Source organism: Miscanthus floridulus, chromosome 14 (genome assembly GCF_019320115.1).
Source record: "Miscanthus floridulus cultivar M001 chromosome 14, ASM1932011v1, whole genome shotgun sequence".
In the NCBI taxonomy this organism is placed as follows: domain Eukaryota; kingdom Viridiplantae; phylum Streptophyta; class Magnoliopsida; order Poales; family Poaceae; genus Miscanthus; species Miscanthus floridulus.
The window spans coordinates 42,783,500-42,801,115 of NC_089593.1; the positions used below are offsets into that span (position 1 = coordinate 42,783,500).

The 17,616-nt window shown below is 41.5% G+C and overlaps 1 protein-coding gene across 16 annotated transcripts; it reads right to left on the bottom strand.

The window, feature by feature from the left end:
* Positions 1 to 10,349: 10,349 nt before the first annotated feature.
* Positions 10,350 to 13,607, bottom strand: LOC136505556 (uncharacterized). Of its 16 annotated transcripts, XR_010771239.1 has the most exons (9): positions 13,231 to 13,607; positions 12,924 to 13,066; positions 12,710 to 12,815; positions 12,061 to 12,235; positions 11,764 to 11,817; positions 11,484 to 11,554; positions 10,989 to 11,060; positions 10,772 to 10,890; positions 10,350 to 10,664 (listed from the first exon to the last, which is right to left on the bottom strand). XR_010771239.1 is itself a non-coding variant. In XM_066500731.1 (7 exons), the coding sequence occupies exons 1-6, from the start codon at positions 13,508 to 13,510 to the stop codon at positions 11,497 to 11,499; spliced, it is 816 nt and encodes a 271-aa protein (XP_066356828.1). In that variant the 5' UTR covers positions 13,511 to 13,607; the 3' UTR covers positions 10,350 to 10,745; positions 11,484 to 11,496. The 16 variants fall into 16 exon arrangements, 2 of the variants coding, with proteins under 2 accessions (XP_066356828.1, XP_066356827.1); XR_010771244.1 differs by lacking the exon at positions 10,989 to 11,060 and having other exon boundaries at positions 12,061 to 12,195; XR_010771243.1 differs by having other exon boundaries at positions 10,772 to 11,060; positions 12,061 to 12,195.
* Positions 13,608 to 17,616: the final 4,009 nt, after the last annotated feature.

The window sequence follows — 17,616 nt, forward strand, 5'->3', positions numbered from 1 at the left end:
ACACTCTATCACATGCATTAACACATAAACATGATGCTCATGACATGTTTTAGTAAATGATTTAGGGTGTAACACCGAGGGTGTTACATTGTGTTCTTCGATTCGCAGCAGGGATTTGCCTTCTTGGCGAGGTCAACCGGATTGTGACATGGTTGATAACCAGAGGAGACGTGGTGCTAAGGTTGTAGGGTTTGGGTCTTTGTGATCGGAAGTCGAATCGGTGTGTCGCTCTCCACTAAATCGAAAGTTATCTTAAACCTGACGGAAGATTGAGAACCCTGTCCCCATCAAATGGTATCAGAGCTTCAAGTATACCATCAAGTTCGCATCTTACCCTTAGTTCAAGTGTTTTCAGCTTCGTCCCATAGTCCACCACTATATTTGTTTCCTGTTCTAAAACCATCTGTGCCATAGCCTTTACATGATTTAGTTTCAGAGTTCGCCGTGTTGAGTTTGTGTCCTAGGTCATGGTCTTGTTGCTGGTTTAGATTGTGTTCTTTTCTAGTTTGTGTTGATCCCTCCACCCGCCGCCATCCGGCATCACCATCTGTTTGCATCGTGTCCACTAAAACCCTGATTTGGACTGTGTTTTAGAAAACAGTCATAACTTTCTCATCCAAACTCGAAACAGGGTGAATTTTATATTTATGGAGGGTTCCCATCAAGTGGTAATAAGAGCTTCATGTATACTATCAAGTTCGCATCTTACCCTTAGTTCAAGTGTTTTCACCTTTGTCCCATAGTCCACCACTATATTTGTTTCCTGTCCTAAAACCATCCATGCCATAGCCTTTGTATGATTTAGTTTCAGAGTCCGTCGTGTTGAGTTTGTGTCCTAGGTCATGGTCTTGTTGCTGGTTTGGATTGTGTTTTTTTCTAGTTTGTGTTGATCCCTCCACCTGCTGCCATCCCGTATCACCATCAGTTTGCATCTTGTGTCCACTAAAACCCTTATTCGGACTGTCTTTCAGAAAACAGTCATAACTTTCTCATCCGAACTCAAAACAGGGAGAATTTTATATCTACGGAGAATGCTAGAAAATTTTAGATCAGTTTCATCCTAGTAGTGCTGGGTTTGCAAAAATTAGATTTGTGAAATTCGATCAGGAAAATCGAGTTTCTAGGCCCACAAGTTTTGGCATGCTTTTCAGAGCACAATCCTGATTTTCTATAGGCCACAACTTTTATCCAATTGAGCTCAAATTTTTTGTGGTTTATTCTTGTGTGTTCCTTGCTGATTAAAAAATATCAAAAGTGCAAAAGAAAAAAAGTTTGGACCAAAAAAGAAAAGAAAAAAATAGTAAAAGAAAAGAGAAGAGAGAAGAGAGGAGAAAAGGAGCACATAAGGAACATCCAATAGCTCTATTGTTTGCGGTGCCTTTTGCCTTGTCCATATTTCTATTGCTACCTTTCATACTTATTTCACTCCCTTGTTTGTCACAACTACTTCTAGGAACACGTATATGCCAGCAACTAGGACAAGTGCTCTGGACATTTATTCAATATTGCTATCTGTTACTGACTTGTGTGCCATATATAAATTATTTCTCTTTTTGTGCGTCCTAAGCTCCACATAAATACTTCAGATCGGTACAGAAATAGACCCTTGCAATCTTGGTGACACGCCCTCATAGGTATCACAAACCAGCCACCGGTTTTACTGTCCAGTCTTGCTTTGGGAAGAACACTTGTAAGAGCTTGGTAAGACATGTGAGTGTGTTTCCACTGACCGATATAATAGTCGATAGGCATTTATTTTGATTTCTAACAATATCAGGTTTCTGTTTAAGAGTGAATTGTAGGAAATTATGGACCAGAAGTTTATAAGGATGGACCAAATGAAGAACAATCAGCCATCACATATAGACTATAATCATCGAGGTATGAGAGATAAATTTACCATTCCATCTTTTGTTGGATTTCATGATGGAGAAAAATATTTTGATTGGGAGATGGCTGTAGAACAAGAGTTTAATTTCCACCTAGTTCCTGAGATATATAGAGTTAAACACGCCACTAGTGAATTTAAATATTTTGCTCAATTCTGGTGGCGAGAACTAGGCAATTTGCATCAACAACCTAAATCATGGGATAGACTAAAAGAAGCAATGCGTGAATGTTTTATTCCTTCTTATAAACGTGAATGGCGTAAGAAATTACAGCGTTTAGAGTAGGGTAATATGTCTGTCTAGGAATATTATGTATAGTTTCAAAAATGTGCAATACGTTGTGGGATAGTAGAGGACATGGAAGATAGAATTGTTCGCTTTTATGGTAGTTTGAGGCATGAAATACAGGACATTGTTTATTATAAAGAATTTTATACTATCAACCATTTGTTCTAGCCTACTATGCTTGCAGAAAAATAATTGCAGGGATGTCAGCAAAAGAACCAAACCAACATTGGTGACAACCTCAACTAGGTTTTAGCAAGGGTAGAGAAAGCATTTGCGAAGGTCGAGACTATGATAAGAAGGCGAGTGGTTGCTTCCGCCCGTGCAACAACATCTTCACCACCACCACCACCTCCCACACACACTTTGGAGTCTGGTAAAACTTTAAACCATGATGAAATTGTACAAACTAGTGGAGATAGATCTGCCAATGGAAAGAAATAATTTGATGTTAAATATGAAAATAAGCAAGCATCCGAATTGAAAGGTTCTTTTATGCTTGCTACAAAATCTGATATTGTTGAAATTAGTGATGATGTGCTAAATTTGTCCACCACTCATGCTATAATAAAGCAACATTTAGTGGACACTAAATCTAAATTGCCTTTGTCACAAAATAATTGTTCTAACAATGCTAGTGATAAAGAAGAGTTGTGTGACATTGTTTTTATTATACCTATGTCACAAATACTGAATGAGCATGATGCTTTTATTCTGGAACCAAATACTTGTGTTGAAAATAAACATTTGCTTTCAATTGCTACTGAAAGAGATGAACTAAAATTGTTGTCTTCTTTAAATACTTTGGGTTATATTGAGTTTGATACTCTGTGTGCTCTAAGTAGTTTGAGGGAGAACTTTTTATACGCTGAATTGCCATGGATGTCTAAATGTATATATCACTTTATTAGCAAATATAATTGTAATGGGGAGTATATGGTGCATCGTGTCTATATTTGTTCAAATATGAAATCTCCTTATATTGTGCAAAAATATGATCAACCAAAGGACTGCAATTGCTATAATCTTGTCATGTCGAGTTCCCCTAGTTTTGTTATAAAGAAGCAGGTTAAATTTCAAGAAGGGGAGCAATGTTGACTACTACCTACAACTTGTCCATTAGCTAAGCTCAAATTGAGGACAGTTTGCTATCAAGAAGGGGAGGACGATGAGGACATGACACCATCAGATATGACCACTGATTATAAGGTGAGCTCGTTTCTACATTTGCATAGTGATTTTTGGTACAATTCACTTGGTTTTACATGTACATGTCATTATTTGTTTATAGGTACAAATGTGTCTCAAAGTGCAAGTCCATCAAAGTTGAACTTTCAGTTCACCGGCGACCCGACAATGCTTTATTAGGAAGGTCATAACTCATCCATCCAGAGTGCGATGTGGTCAATGAGCACTTGATCGAAAGCTTGTTTGATAAGCTTTCAAATAGATCTGGTCCCATCTCAATATCAAGTTGGCAAGGCCACCAAATCATCAAGACATGCTGTCGCTATTTCTACCAGGAGCTATATCGTCATCATGGGCTTGTTATTCACCCTTAGGACCCTGGCCCAAGTTGGAGCATGCCCCAAGGAGATGGAGAACACATAAAGGAAGCCCTTGGACGTCCTCCTCTTAGTCACCACCTTAGCAAGCAAGCAAGGGCATCCAAGCCAAGTTGGAGGCCCAATCCAAGTCAAGTTCGAGTCCATCTCGGGCTCCAAGAATAGCGTGTAGTAAAATGGACACCTAGATTGCGTACGGACTCTATTTTCGATGATCCACATATGGATGGAAAGATATGTTGATAAGGTAGCTAATCGAAGTCGTACCATATCAAAACTACATCTAAGTCGACAGGAATCATCGAAACAAGTTGACATTCAGAATCTGTCAAGACGCTGCATTGTCATCTTTTGGGCCGTTGGACCTTGTAACGTGTTGAGACACCTTTAGGATGTGAAGAGGGGTCCTTGGACGCCCCTTAGGCTATATAATCAGTAGCCGCTACCTATGTTAGGGTTTGGGGTTTTTGCTTTAGATCAATCTGTCCTTGAATAGTCACCGTTATCGGTTTGTGAAACCCCACATTCGAGTGCTCAATCATACATCCGCAATTGTCACTATACTTGAGTTGCGTTTTATCTTGTTCTTGCTTGTGTTCTTCGATTTGCAGCAGGGATTAGCCTTCTTGATGAGATCAACCAGATTATGACATGGTTGATAACCAAAGGAGATGTGGTCCTAAGGTTGCAAGGTTCGGGTCTTTGTGATCTGAAACCAGATCGGTGTGTCGCTCTCCACTAAATCCATAGTTATCTTGAATCTGACGGAAGATCGGGAACCCCGTCTGATGAGGACATCACTTCTTTATCATATACAAGCCAAGGAGAGGAGGAGGACCAGCATGGGAGTCCAATTCATCTTTCTCATGGTGGAGGCCCAGTCCAATTGAAGTTGGATCCCATCTCTGGTTCCAGGACCAGTCTGCCTTAAACTGGTCACCCAGGACGCATCTGGACTCCATTTTTGATGATCCATATATGGTTGGAAAGCTAATTTGATAAGAAAGTCAGTCCAAGTGGTCTCACATCAAAATACCTTCAGAATCAATGGAAATTATCGAAACAAGTCAGCATCCAGAATCTGTCAGGGTGCTACGACACCATCTTTTGGTCCGTTGGACCGTGTATCGTGTTTGGGCCCATTAGGGGGCGCATCCAGGGGAGTGACGCCCAAGACTCTATAAATAGCAGTCATCGCTCTCCTTAGGGTTTGGGTTTTGTTTAGTTCTTGATTTCCTCATGAAACAGACATCGTTTTGCTACAACTATGCCGCCAAGGCTGCTTGCTGTGAACCAGGGCCCCAGTTCTTGATCTTGTTCGCCTGTGGTGATTAGTCCTTTCGAATAAAGACTTGAACTCCTTCTTGTTATCATAAGCCTCATATTTATTTGTAATTTCAGATTGCGTTCATCCCGTTCTTGCTTGTGTTCTCGATTCGCTTGCAGGAAAGCCTTCTCAGCGAGGTCAATCGCATTCGCGTGATTGATAACCAACAGAGCAGTGGTGTAACGGTTGCGGGGTCCAAATCAGTCTTGGTTCGAAGCCTAGATCGTGAACATCAAGTCTCCACCAATCGATGCTATCATACCTTTCAGAAGATCGGGCCTAGTCTACATCAAGTGGTATCAGAGCCCATGTTGCCCGTTAGGTATAACTTTGTTTTTTCCTTTAGATTGTTACTGTTTTTGCATTACCTATAGTCCATAAAAAGCCAAAAAAATATACACCACCACATATTCCCTGTCCTATAGCCTCACTGTGCCATGCAATTTCGTCTCTATATCGCGTGGTTGAGTTTGTGCCCTAGGTCAAGTTCTAGTTGCTGGTTTTAGATCGTTTTTTTAGTCCAGTTTATGTATTTCCCTTTGTTTTTCATCATAATCCATGAACACCTTCAAGTCTTGTTGTGTTTCCTTTATATCCATCAAACCCTAGTTCACGCCATCTAATTTGTTATACTTGTCTTCATTGTTTCCATCAAATCCTTGCTGCCGTGACCAATTTTGCGCGCATTGTTCCCGTTTTGTCCTCTAATTCGGAGTCAGTTCGGAAAACTGGTCTAGTTTCCGCATACGAACTAGGATTTCGACGTTCCATATATCAAAATCGATCAGAAATTTTTTTGGATCCGTCCATCCCTGGCTTTGCCAGGGTCGGAGATTTTTATTTTGGTCAAAAACTGGTCACAAGATCCTCTTTTTGTGGCCACAAGCTTTTTGTCGATTTTGAGCATGTCTTCTGAAATTTCCACAGGCCACGCCTTTCACTTCCTTAAGCTCATATTTCTATGGTTACTTCTTTTGTGCTCCTAAGTGAAGAAAAAATATCAAAAAAATAAAAGAAAAAGTCAAAGAATCCCAAAAAACAACGACAGCCCAAAAATAGAGAAAAAAGAGAGGGGCAAAAGTGAAACAATATCTAGAGGAGCACATAGAGAGCGCCATTTGAGCTGTGTTTGCGTGTACTGATTTCTACCTTGTTCCTAATCATATTCCTGCTGTTTACGTCACTTGATACATCTGGTACTTAGAACGTGAGTAGGCCAGCAACTAAGACAAGTACTTGGGATACTTATTCAGCTATGTTATTCAGTTATGAATTTTGCTATTCCTTGCTACTATATTGTGCCTGTCCAAGCTCCACTTTCTTCTAACCAAGTACAGGTTCGCCTTGCAACTGTTACACTCAAGCTACAACGGTATCACAGTCATCGACCGATTGCACCGCCTGTTGCTTTGGTAAGAACACTTGTAAGACCGTAGTAAGACGCTTGAGAGTTAAGTGTCTTGTTTTTCCTTGTCCACAACCTAAGTAGTTGGTAGGGATAATACTATTTGTGTTGTCTTCTTCTTTCTACTAACTATGTCAGGAAAAGCGGAAGGCAGCGGCAAAGGAAACGGGGACACACCTACAGATTTCAATGACTGTGTTTCTAAGAATGAGCTTCGTGTCGTTCTTGATGACAAGTTCAATGAGATCCTTCAATAAATCACCAACTTAGCCAAGAGGATTGAAGATGTTGAACAACGACATCCTGGACCATGTCCTGAAGATGATGATGATGATGATGATGATGATGATGATGATCTCTCTGAGGAGGAGGATGGCGACGCGGAGGCTGAAGCCGAAGCTCAATGACGTGCTGAGGATGCACGTAACCGTAATCTATTGAACTTTAACCGATGCGGTATGGGAGGTAATAACCAAGGTAATAATAATCCTTTCTCTAAAACCAAGTTTAAGATACCTCCTTTTTCTGGTTCTACTGATCCTGAAGCATATTTAGATTAGGAGATGGTTGTAGATCAAAAATTTAGCTCCCATCAAGTCCCTGAAGAATATAGAGTTAGACTTGCTACTAGTGAGTTTACTAGTTTTGCTCTTTTCTGGTGGAATAATATTTGCAATAATGTTAATGCTAATGCTAATGCTAATGCTCAAATACCTCAAACCTGGACTGTACTTAAATGACGAATGAAATCGAGATTTGTTCCTCCATACTATCAGCGTGATCTGCGATTAAAACTACAATGTTTAAGTCAAGGTAGTATGACTGTGAGGAATATTATCTGGAGCTTTTAATTGGTCTAGCACGTAGTAACATACAAGAGGATGAAATGGATAAGTGTTCTAGATTTTTTGGAGGTTTGCGTCGTGAAATACAGGATGTTCTTGACTATAACGAATGGACTAGATTTTTCCCAATTATATCATTATGCTCTTAAAGCTAAAAGGGAAGTACAGGGACGACAACCTAGGCGTTCCATGACTCCATCCACTCTTTCATGTCCAACCAAGGTGAGTAAATTTTCTGATGTGCAGACACCACCAACGCCTGTAAAGAAGAGTTCTTCTATCACACCTTCTTCCAGTGGATCTGCTACACCTTCCTCTAGCAGCTCTTCTAAAATTGTTTACCATCGCTGCAAGGGCATAGGACATATTGCTAAAGAATGCCCTAGCAAACGCGCATATATTGCTACTAATGATGGTGGGTATGCTAGTGCTAGTGATGAAGAGAATGAATTTGCACTTGTAACTGATCTTTATGTAGATAAATTTGCGATAGTGCTGAAGATCCTGATGAGGTAATTGATAGTGTGACATACACTGCAAACTACAAATCAATCCTTATTCAGCGTATTTTGAGTACACAAGTTAAGCCAGTAGACAAGCTACAACGCCACAATTTATTTCAAATGTTCCTCATTGTCAATAATTTCTATGTTCGTGCTATAATTGATGGAGGAGAGCAGCAATAACTTGGTAAGTTCTGAGCTTGTCAATGACCCTTGGTTTATCTACACGTGCTCTTTCCACATTCATACCATGTTCAATGGTTCAACAATAGTGGTAAGGCAAAGGTAACACAATATGCTCGTGTGCATTTTTCTATCGGACCATACCATGATTATGCTGATTTTGATGTCGTGCCTATGCAAGCTTATTCACTTTTGTTAGGCTGCCCTTGGCAATATGATAATAATGCTCTACATCATGGTAGGCAAAATAGATATACTTTTATATTTAAGGGAAAGACCATTGCTTTACTTCCTTTAACTCTTGCTGAAATTGTGCAATATGAAAAGGAACTTGCTGAAAAGAAAAAGAACGGCCATGATAAAGACTTTAGCAAACCATTAAGTAACATGAAAGAAGTTTTATTTGCTCTTAAATCTGTTTTTGTTGATCATGATGAACCTTATTATGTTTTAACTTGTGCATCGCCTATATGTCTACTTGGCCCTGCTTCTAGTGCTATGCCTCTTGTTGGTACTAACCTTTTGTAGGAGGAGGATGAATTCCCAGCAGGGAAGCCACCATGGCAGCCACCTTTGCGAAGGATTGGGCGCCAATATGAACGTCTTCTTCCGGAGCCATTGTTGCTGTCATCCAATGGAGGAGACGATCTACTTCAGTCGATGACTACTTCAATTCAAGAAAGGGAGGATGATGAGGACATCACTTCTTCATCACATACAAGCCAAGGAGAGGAGGAGGACCAGCATGAGCGTCCAATTCATCTTTCTCATGGTGGAGGCCCAGTCCAACTGAAGTTGGAGCCCATCTCGGGTTCCAGGACCAGTCTGCCTTAAACTGGTCACCTAGGACACATCCGAACTCCGTTTTTGATGATCCACATATGGTTGGAAAGCTAATTTGATAAAAAAGCTAGTCCAAGTGGTCTCACATCAAAATACCTTCGGAATCAATGGGAATCGTCAAAATAAGTCAGCGTCCAGAATCGGCCAGGGTGCTACGACACCGTCTTTTGGTCCGTTGGACCGTGTATCGTGTTTGGGCCCATTAGGGGGCGCGTCCAGGGGGTGACGCCCAAGACTATAAATAGCAGCCGTCGCTCTCATTAGGGTTTGGGTTTTGTTTAGTTCTTGATTTCCTCGTGAAACAGACATCGTTTTGCTACAACTGTGCCGCCAAGGCTGCTTGCTGTGAACTAGGGTCCTAGTTCTTGATCTTGTTCGCCTATGGCGATTAGTCCTTTCGAATAAAGACTTAAACTCCTTCTTGTTATCATAAGCCTCATATTTATTTGTAATTTTATATTGCGTTCATCCCATTCTTGCTTGTGTTCTCGATTCGCTCGTAGGAAAGTCTTCTCGGCGAGGTCAATCGCGTTCGCGTGGTTGATAACCAACAGAGCAGTGGTGTAACGGTTGCGGGGGTCCGAATCAGTCTTGGTTCGAAGCCTAGATCGTGAACGTCGAGTCTCCACCAATCGACGCTATCATACCTTTCGGAAGATCGGGCCTAGTCTACATCACCGTCCCCATCAGTCCTCCCCCAAGCTAGCCTATGGTCTATGGTGTGGTCTGCAAGGGATGTCAGATGCCACAACTCATTTTATGATTTGTGATTTTTATTTTACGAGGTAGCGTACCGGTGCGTTGCTACGGGACAACTACACTTTAATACCAAAAACATACGGATCATATGATAACAATACTATGAAATTAAATACAGATGTTAAAGTGACATTTAATCAAAAAACAAAGTTTGTGAAATTAAAACAGTCACGGAGAGCGCGTTGTCGCAGGTTCACAAACTCTATTGTATAGACCTTTTTCATGATGTGGCTAAGATAATATTTTATATTGGCATAAAGAAATCTTTGATGGGACAAACATGGTAGTGATTAAAATAATATATAGAAAACAAGTAATAAAGCTAACGCTACGACAACACTTTGTACATACACATCAAAACAACCAAAAGACAATAAAACCTCTTGTCACGCTATTGACCAAGTCATCTCCATGATGAGAAGTCTTCAAAATAAAATCATTTTCCATGCAAACTAAAATTTGGTTGAATTCATGCCACGCTCGAATTCAACATTCAACCACATCCCTTTCAAAGGCATATTTCAAAATTAATTTGGTGCGCTTCATTTTATTTTAGATGCGTGAGTTTTGTTTCGGTCTTGTTTGGAGTTTAACCCCTTCTTAAGCCCCCTCCTTTGTCCCTAAAAGAAAAGGAAAAAATCCCTTTGGCCTTGTAACCAAGCAAACAGGCCTCCACTGCAGGCACGACAAACTGCATCAGTAATATTTACTAAACAAGAGGAATACTGACATCTCTCGGTCTTTCCCATTGTCGAAAAATACAAAATGAGCTTCACAAACCACGAAGAGAACACATAACTACAGGTGTTTATTACCCATTTTTTAGCATGAGAAATGAAAATATAATCATACAAAATAATTACTTTATGATAATGTAGTTTTACAATTATTGAGAAGTGTCTTAGCAAATATAAGATATGAACTACATCCAAATAAAGACCATGGAAAAAACATAAAAAAAATTGTCTGCACACCACGATGGTACTCAAGCAGTAAAGCCTTGGATGTTCACCACATATCCACATTTACATGGCTTCAGTTGTTTATCTGTCAAATCCATCTTGTTCAAGCAAAGTGGACATTTTTCATTAGTTTGGTCGCTCATTGTGACTCTGGCTTAATAGTTGAAGAAGCAAGATAACTGAAAATAGAAGAAGAGTTACTCACCAGAATATGATACACTATAAGGATGTATAGTTTCAGAACATGATTAATCTGAACAACAGCATCGGAGAGATGTTGTGAAAATATGAAGCTCGATTGACATAGGCACATAACCAGCACCTCTAAACACAAATGACCAATGTCAGTTTAATCAAGGAATATGACAATATAGCTTTTATGACGACTAACTATTAAAGGTATGCATAATGAATGCCACTACCGATGGGCCCCGCCCGTCAACCTCACCCTCCCCATCCCCTTCTTCCTCCCGAAGGGAAAACTGCTTCCAGCCCTGTTAAGTAATTTTGTCTTAAAATCCCTATGGCAACATCCAAACATGCAAATTAAAACAATCAAATGATAGCTTGATGCATAAGACTTAGCATTTCCCATGGACCTATTAAAGATGGAGGCTGTAAGGTTATCACAATATTAAAAATTTGCCATGCTCAGTCAATTCAGTGCAGTTTTATGTATAATCATAATAAACAAATGTCAGCAAATCATTATCTGACTCTTGCACCTGAAACTTTAATTTCTAACTCTATCCATATCAAATGTTTTCTCTTCATGAAACAAAGGTTTTTGGCAAGTAGTACAAGTTAGCTTTACTCATTTACACAAAATAGAGGCTAATCAATACAGTTAGCCAATTGATTTCATCAGTAGATAAAGATGGACATATATCATTTTCTGAATTATGATAATAGGCAACCTGTTTGAATGGATTAATTCCTTGGGATAAACAGCCATAGTCCCTGTCCTCCCAGTTGATTTAGTAATACTCTGTAAAATGGAGATGAATGGATCAAACATTAGTACAACAACTTTCAAGAGTCTTCAGATTGTAGCATACAAAATTGTCATATTTTTGGTTCTGGAGTTTGAAATTTACTAATTACAGAATTGTAGTTATCTACAAATATTTATTATTTATTTGCCTTAAAACTCTTAACACATTAAATATACAATTATTTCCAGTTGAGAAACCATACCTTTGAAAGGTACTAGTGACATTCAACATCTCCCAAGTAAGGCCCAAACTGATCCTGGTATAAAAAGGAACCCACATGGTAAGAAAATAAACCAAGCCTGATCTTTAGATTGAAATAGCAAAGCAAGCACAAGCAAACTACCAAGAATTCTTTGAAGTGAACCCATGATCTCGCTTTGTACACCATCAAATATGATAGATCCAAGCTATGTACACAAACATTTGCAAATTGCAAATATATATATATATATATATATATATATATATATATGAACATCTTAGGCCTCAAAATACTTACCATGCATTGAGGCATTCCCCTCGCCGTTGCTGCTCTTCTGCCGTGCAACACTGCCCCCGCCGTCGCCGCCTTGCGCTCCCGCTTCCCGCACCACCGTTGCCACACTCCAGAGCCGCAGTCGCATGCCTCCGGCTCCTATCCACCGGAAGCCATGCATCCCCGCCTTCAGTCAATTCTTCCATACAATCAAACTTTTAACCCTCAATACCATTTGGGTGGAGCTCGAAGGATTGGCATTTGTGCATTCAGTTTTTGCTTAGATTTCCAGTCTAATTTATTAAGTTTTGCAAGGAACTTGTTCATTCTTATAAGCACATTATAGATAAAGCATCTGTGCATTCAAGATATTATAGATAAAGCATCTCTATGCATTCGAGATATTCATCCAAAAGTTCAGAATTCATGATTTGAGATTATATCTACCAAAAAACATTATCAGAACATAAACTAACATGAGAAAATTTGATCTTGACTTTCAATGAGCAAGTTAGTATCACGAACACAAGGCAAGTGACTCAGTAATCAGTGCTACGGGAGCATGTTGATACACTGAATATTGGAGTGCAAGAACGAAAGCAAGCTGTAAACATGAGTATCAAGCAAGCTGTAAACATGAGTATCTTTTACTGCAAATAAAGTGCGGGCGTACCTCCTGCTTCTTCTTGAACTCCTCCCAAGGTGATGGTGTGCATCTTGTTAAGGTGCGTGTTGTTAAGGCTGGCCAGGCGCGCCACGCCGCATGTCACTCCGGAGAACTAAAAAAATCCCAAACTCAAAGAAATGAGGAAAAGAACAGGGAAGCAAAGGGAGTAGAGCGTACGACCTCTTCGGAGATGAAGCAGAGCTCTCCACGAGAGACTCACCGCGGCGGGCGAACTCAAGCGCGGCGTGGGTGCACCGGCCATCCGAACTACCGGGGGCAGGAGCAGGGAGGAGCATGCGTCGCCGCCAAGAGGGCCGCGCTCTTCCACTCGGTTGCCGGCTACAGGGAAGACAGAGATGCCGGCTGCGGGGAAGACAGAGATGCCGGTCATGGGGAAGATGGAGATGGCATCGCGATACCGGCCGCGGCGTCCTCAACTGCGGGCATTTTCTCCATCGTGAGACGGACGCAGCAAACTCTACTGGCCATCTGCTGCTTGCGTCTAGAACAAGAGAACGGACATGTACCCTGCTGAGGCGATGGCATCACAAGATTCAGGTCTCCCCCGGATCCGCGCACTCCTCCGCTCCCTCTTGCAGCGTGTGGGAGGAGGTCCGTCGCGGGGATCTCGCGCTCGCTCGTGGCCGAAGGCGGGCAGAGGATGTCCATGGTGGGTGCGTTGAAACGGGTGCCACGGATCGCAACCAATGAAGGCAGTGGAGTCCCTTTCCTACCCGCGATCGATGGAGGCAGTGGAGACGGGTGCCATGAATCGCAAATGACGGAGGCAGTTGGGATGGGTACCATGGATTGCGCCACCGTCGTTGTTGGCGTCGTGGGAGGGGGAGGAGAGGCGATGTGGAGGCTAGGGTGGCAGCGGTGCGGGAGGACGGAGGGGAGCCCGTGATGCGAACGTGAGGATGGCGGCCATGGGTCCCGAATTTTTTTTTTGTTTTTAGGTTTTTTTTTTGAAAAAAAATCACAAATATGCCCCTAGAGGTATGCTTTCAAAATCTGTACCCTTAGTTCGACACCATCATTGGTGGCGCCGAGCTTACACGTCTTGGCGCCATAGATTTTGGTGCCTAGGTCTTGGGCTCGGCATAGACATGGCGGTGACTTGGCAGGCACCTTGGCGCCTTAGATCTTGGCGCCAAGCTTGACGCCGTGGTTATTGGCGCCAAGCTTGGCGCCATGGTTATTGGCACCGAAAACGGTGCCAAGATCTATGGCGCCGAGGTGGTGTTTTAACCCAGCGCCCAACCTTCCTGCCTGAGGCTTCTTCCTCTTCTTTCTCCTCCATCTCGGGTTTTTTCTCTCCCCACTTCGCCCTGCCTCACGAATCGGCATATTGGACCTTGAAAAGTTTGATTTGATCCATAGATCTTTGAGAGCAAGGTATCCTCACTCCCTCCTAGTTTTTTTTTTCAAATCGATTCGATATATATTAGTCAGATTTTTCAACTTAAGAATCGTCATTACTTCGGGTTTCATGCAATTTTAATATTTATATTATACAACCGTAGGATGTCAAGGAGTGGAAAAGTTACCAAACCAAGGTAACCTCAACGCACGTTGTTATGATATGGGTTCATTGTTATGGATCAGATGGAAAACCCTTGGTGTAGGGTTTAATGTTAATTGCTTTCGGTTCTTAGAACGAAAATGGCTAAATTGTAGTTATGGCCAGATGACCGAAAATGCCTTCCACCCATTGCCTCTGCCTAGTGGTGTTCTAGTGCCCATGTGCTTTTGCGGCGATCCTTGCAAGGTAGCCAAGTCCGATGAAGAGGACATGCATATGCAGAGGTATTGCACGTGTTCTAATTTTGTGTTTGAGCCTACACTTTGTCAGCGCCGCATTAACAAGATGGTGATGAATTGATGTTTGTGTCATATAATATCTTGCATGATTTTTTTTGTTTTCTAACAATTGCATTTTTTGCAGATCCCTCCACCGCTCTATGATTTTGAGCGGTGGATCGACACTGAGATCAAGCCTGAAGACAATGAATGGATGCAGAAACTATTGCGGTGGGAGGCAGAGGACAAGGAGATGATAGAGAAGAGACGCGGAGAGGAGGCTACAAAAAAGGAGCACAAGGAAGAGGGGGAAAGGAGGCGTGTTGCTACGTACAGGGAGGAGAGGGAGAAGAAGCTTGAGCGTGCACGCCGAGCGAAAGCAGCGATGGAGGAGAATCCCGATGCCCTGAGGAAGGGAAAGCGGCCTCGTTGCACTTAGTAGTCTCCATTACTTGCTAGTTCTATGATTTATTGATGAACAATGTTGTCCACTGTTCAACTTTTCACTGTGTTGTCATGTAATGCACTTTAAGTATGGGCATGCTTAGGTCATGTACTATGTTATTTAGTTTATCGGCACATACTTCTAGTATTATTTTGTTGTTTAATGTGTCATAGTATTGGATTTTTTATTATGTAGTTGTTTTTATTATTTGTGGTCATAATATTCAGTTTAATATTGCAGGCGTAGTGAAATGTGATCACGTGCTGCAAACAAAACCTAACAAAGTAGGACATTATATAATTAAATACACAAAACACATGAAATAGCATGTGAGAACATGTACCGAACTAGGGTACATAGGTCCTAAACTAAACCTAACATACCTTAGGTAATTGAAGCGAACAACAAGCACAAGAAATGACATGTGAGAACATATATCAAACAAGGGTACATAGTTCCTTCGACTAAACCTAACATGCCTTAGGTAATTAAACCAAATAACAAACACATGGATGTGCCATGCGAATAAGATAGGGTCGTCCTAGTAGTGTGGCCACATAGCAAATTATGTTGCACCTTCTCCACAGTAGCGTCCCATTGTTGGTGGTGGTGGTGGCAGGGGTGATGGCGGAGGCCCCTTGTTTCTTGTGATTAGGGCAAGTGCAATATGGATCATTGCAGAGTGTCTCCTGTGAACTTGCACCATTGTTATTGTCGTCGCCTTTGTAGATCGAAGATTTGGTCCTACAGGTAGTAGATGTACTACTGATGTGGATAAATTAGTCGAGGATCGACCCACCTAGTGAACCCATGGTTTCTTCGGACTTGGAAGACTACAATAAGTATGTCCTATGAGTTGTAAGGGTATTTGAGAAACATATTTAACAAACGAAATGTAATAGCAATTACCCATGCTCATGGGCATTTGAAGAAGCGACAACCTCCGTCGATCTCCTCGATGAACATCTGCACTAAGCAGTCCTCATCATGCATGCATTTTGGCCAATCTTCCTTCCTGTTATCGTATCCTCCGAGAGGGCACTCTTTAGTGAAATCACTCTTGCTCTTGGGGGAAACTGATACACTAGTTCCTCAAAGAAATTAGGCCCAAGAGACCCCTCCCACACAATGGGAGTTCCCTTTGCCCCCCCCCCCCCCTTTCCTCTCCCACTCCTAAAACCCTTTCCTCTAGATGACCCTCCAGACATTCCTACTCCAACGAAACCGAATACTAGTTTGGTTTTCCTTTTAGTTAGCAATGCATCCTAGAACGCATATATATAGGCGGAGGCAGGTTTGCTAGCTGTTGTATTGTGCTATAAATGCTCCTGAAAAGTCTACTCAGAATCACTGAAAAGCCTACATGGTAGGACACTGGAGAGCCCAGATTCCATGACTAAAAAGCCTATTTGATTTCATACTTCAATCACTATTTTGAAGGATACTGAAAAGTCTATTCGACGGTGACATGACAAATCACTGTAAAGGCTATTTCCCCTAGATTCCATGACTAAAAAGCCTATTCGATTTCAAACATCAATCACTATTTTGAACCAGAAAAAACTGATGTTGTTAATTAATACGTACTTTAGGCAGAAAATTTCGCCATAATTTCCCCTATTTTTTATGCCATCCATACACAAATATGAGATGAATATTTAACCTCAATACAACATGTACAAACATACAAATATATGCCACATTCATCTAAAACCATATACATGAGCATATTAATAGTCTACACAGTCCATAATTATAGTCCATAGTAGTTCATATTCGATAATAATAGTCCATATAGTCCACAATAGTTCATAATAAAAGTCCACAAAGTCCATAATACTACATAATAACATCTACCACAAACCCTCACTACCTCCTAGTCTTACCCTTACCATTGTGACCAAGAGCGACGGTGCCTGGAGTGTAAGGGTCAGGTGAACAGCGTTGCCTAGTGCCTGAAGGTTGTGTAGGCTGAGTCGAGGGAGCGTCCTAAAGCTAAGATGGGCTAAGCTCCTCATGCCTCTAGTCCACCTCATCGTCGTCCTTGTCCTCGTCCTCGTACACAATGCCTATGGACCCTATAGGTGCTTGGCTAGATGAACCTAAGCCTCCTCTGCCTATGGAAGGAACGTGCACGTCTTGCATCGTGGTTGTCCTACAACCACAACGAACAGTCGCATGGTGTAGCCGATGTGATAGTCTCTATTGTACAAAATAATGTTAACTGAAAGAATTTAACGTATTAATAATATATTTCAAAGAATATTTTGAATCTTACATCTAGGAAGCTACGCGTGTCGTCGTCCCTGACTCTTGGACGAAAGCGCTCAATGTCTTCAACTGAGCATTTGAGGGTATTGCCCTGCAACAAAATTCACAGTAAGATTGTGGTGGACATTGAAAAATGAGGATGCTACTAATCTAGTATGGAGTACTAGTTAATTCCTGACCAGTTCCTCAACTCCATCTGTTGTACTGAATTCCTAACCACTTCGCAACTTCAATGCATGGGCGTGTCTATCGTTGAACCAGGCAACAAGCTTGTAGAAGGTGAATTGAATGATTGCATTCACGGGCATACCATGTATCCCCAATAGCAACTTATTGAATGACTCCACCATGTTGCTGCACTAAAACTCGTACCTCCATCCACCGGCATCGTGAG

Coding starts and splice junctions, on each gene's coding strand:
- LOC136505556 (XM_066500731.1), bottom strand. CDS start 13,510: ATGGTACCCATCCCAACTGCCTCCGTCATTTGCGATTCATGGCACCCG. Junction 12,816..12,923: donor GCTTGAGTTCGCCCGCCGCG/GTGAGTCTCTCG, acceptor GGATTTTTTTAG/TTCTCCGGAGTGACATGCGG. Junction 12,236..12,709: donor AGTTCAAGAAGAAGCAGGAG/GTACGCCCGCAC, acceptor ATTGTATGGAAG/AATTGACTGAAGGCGGGGAT.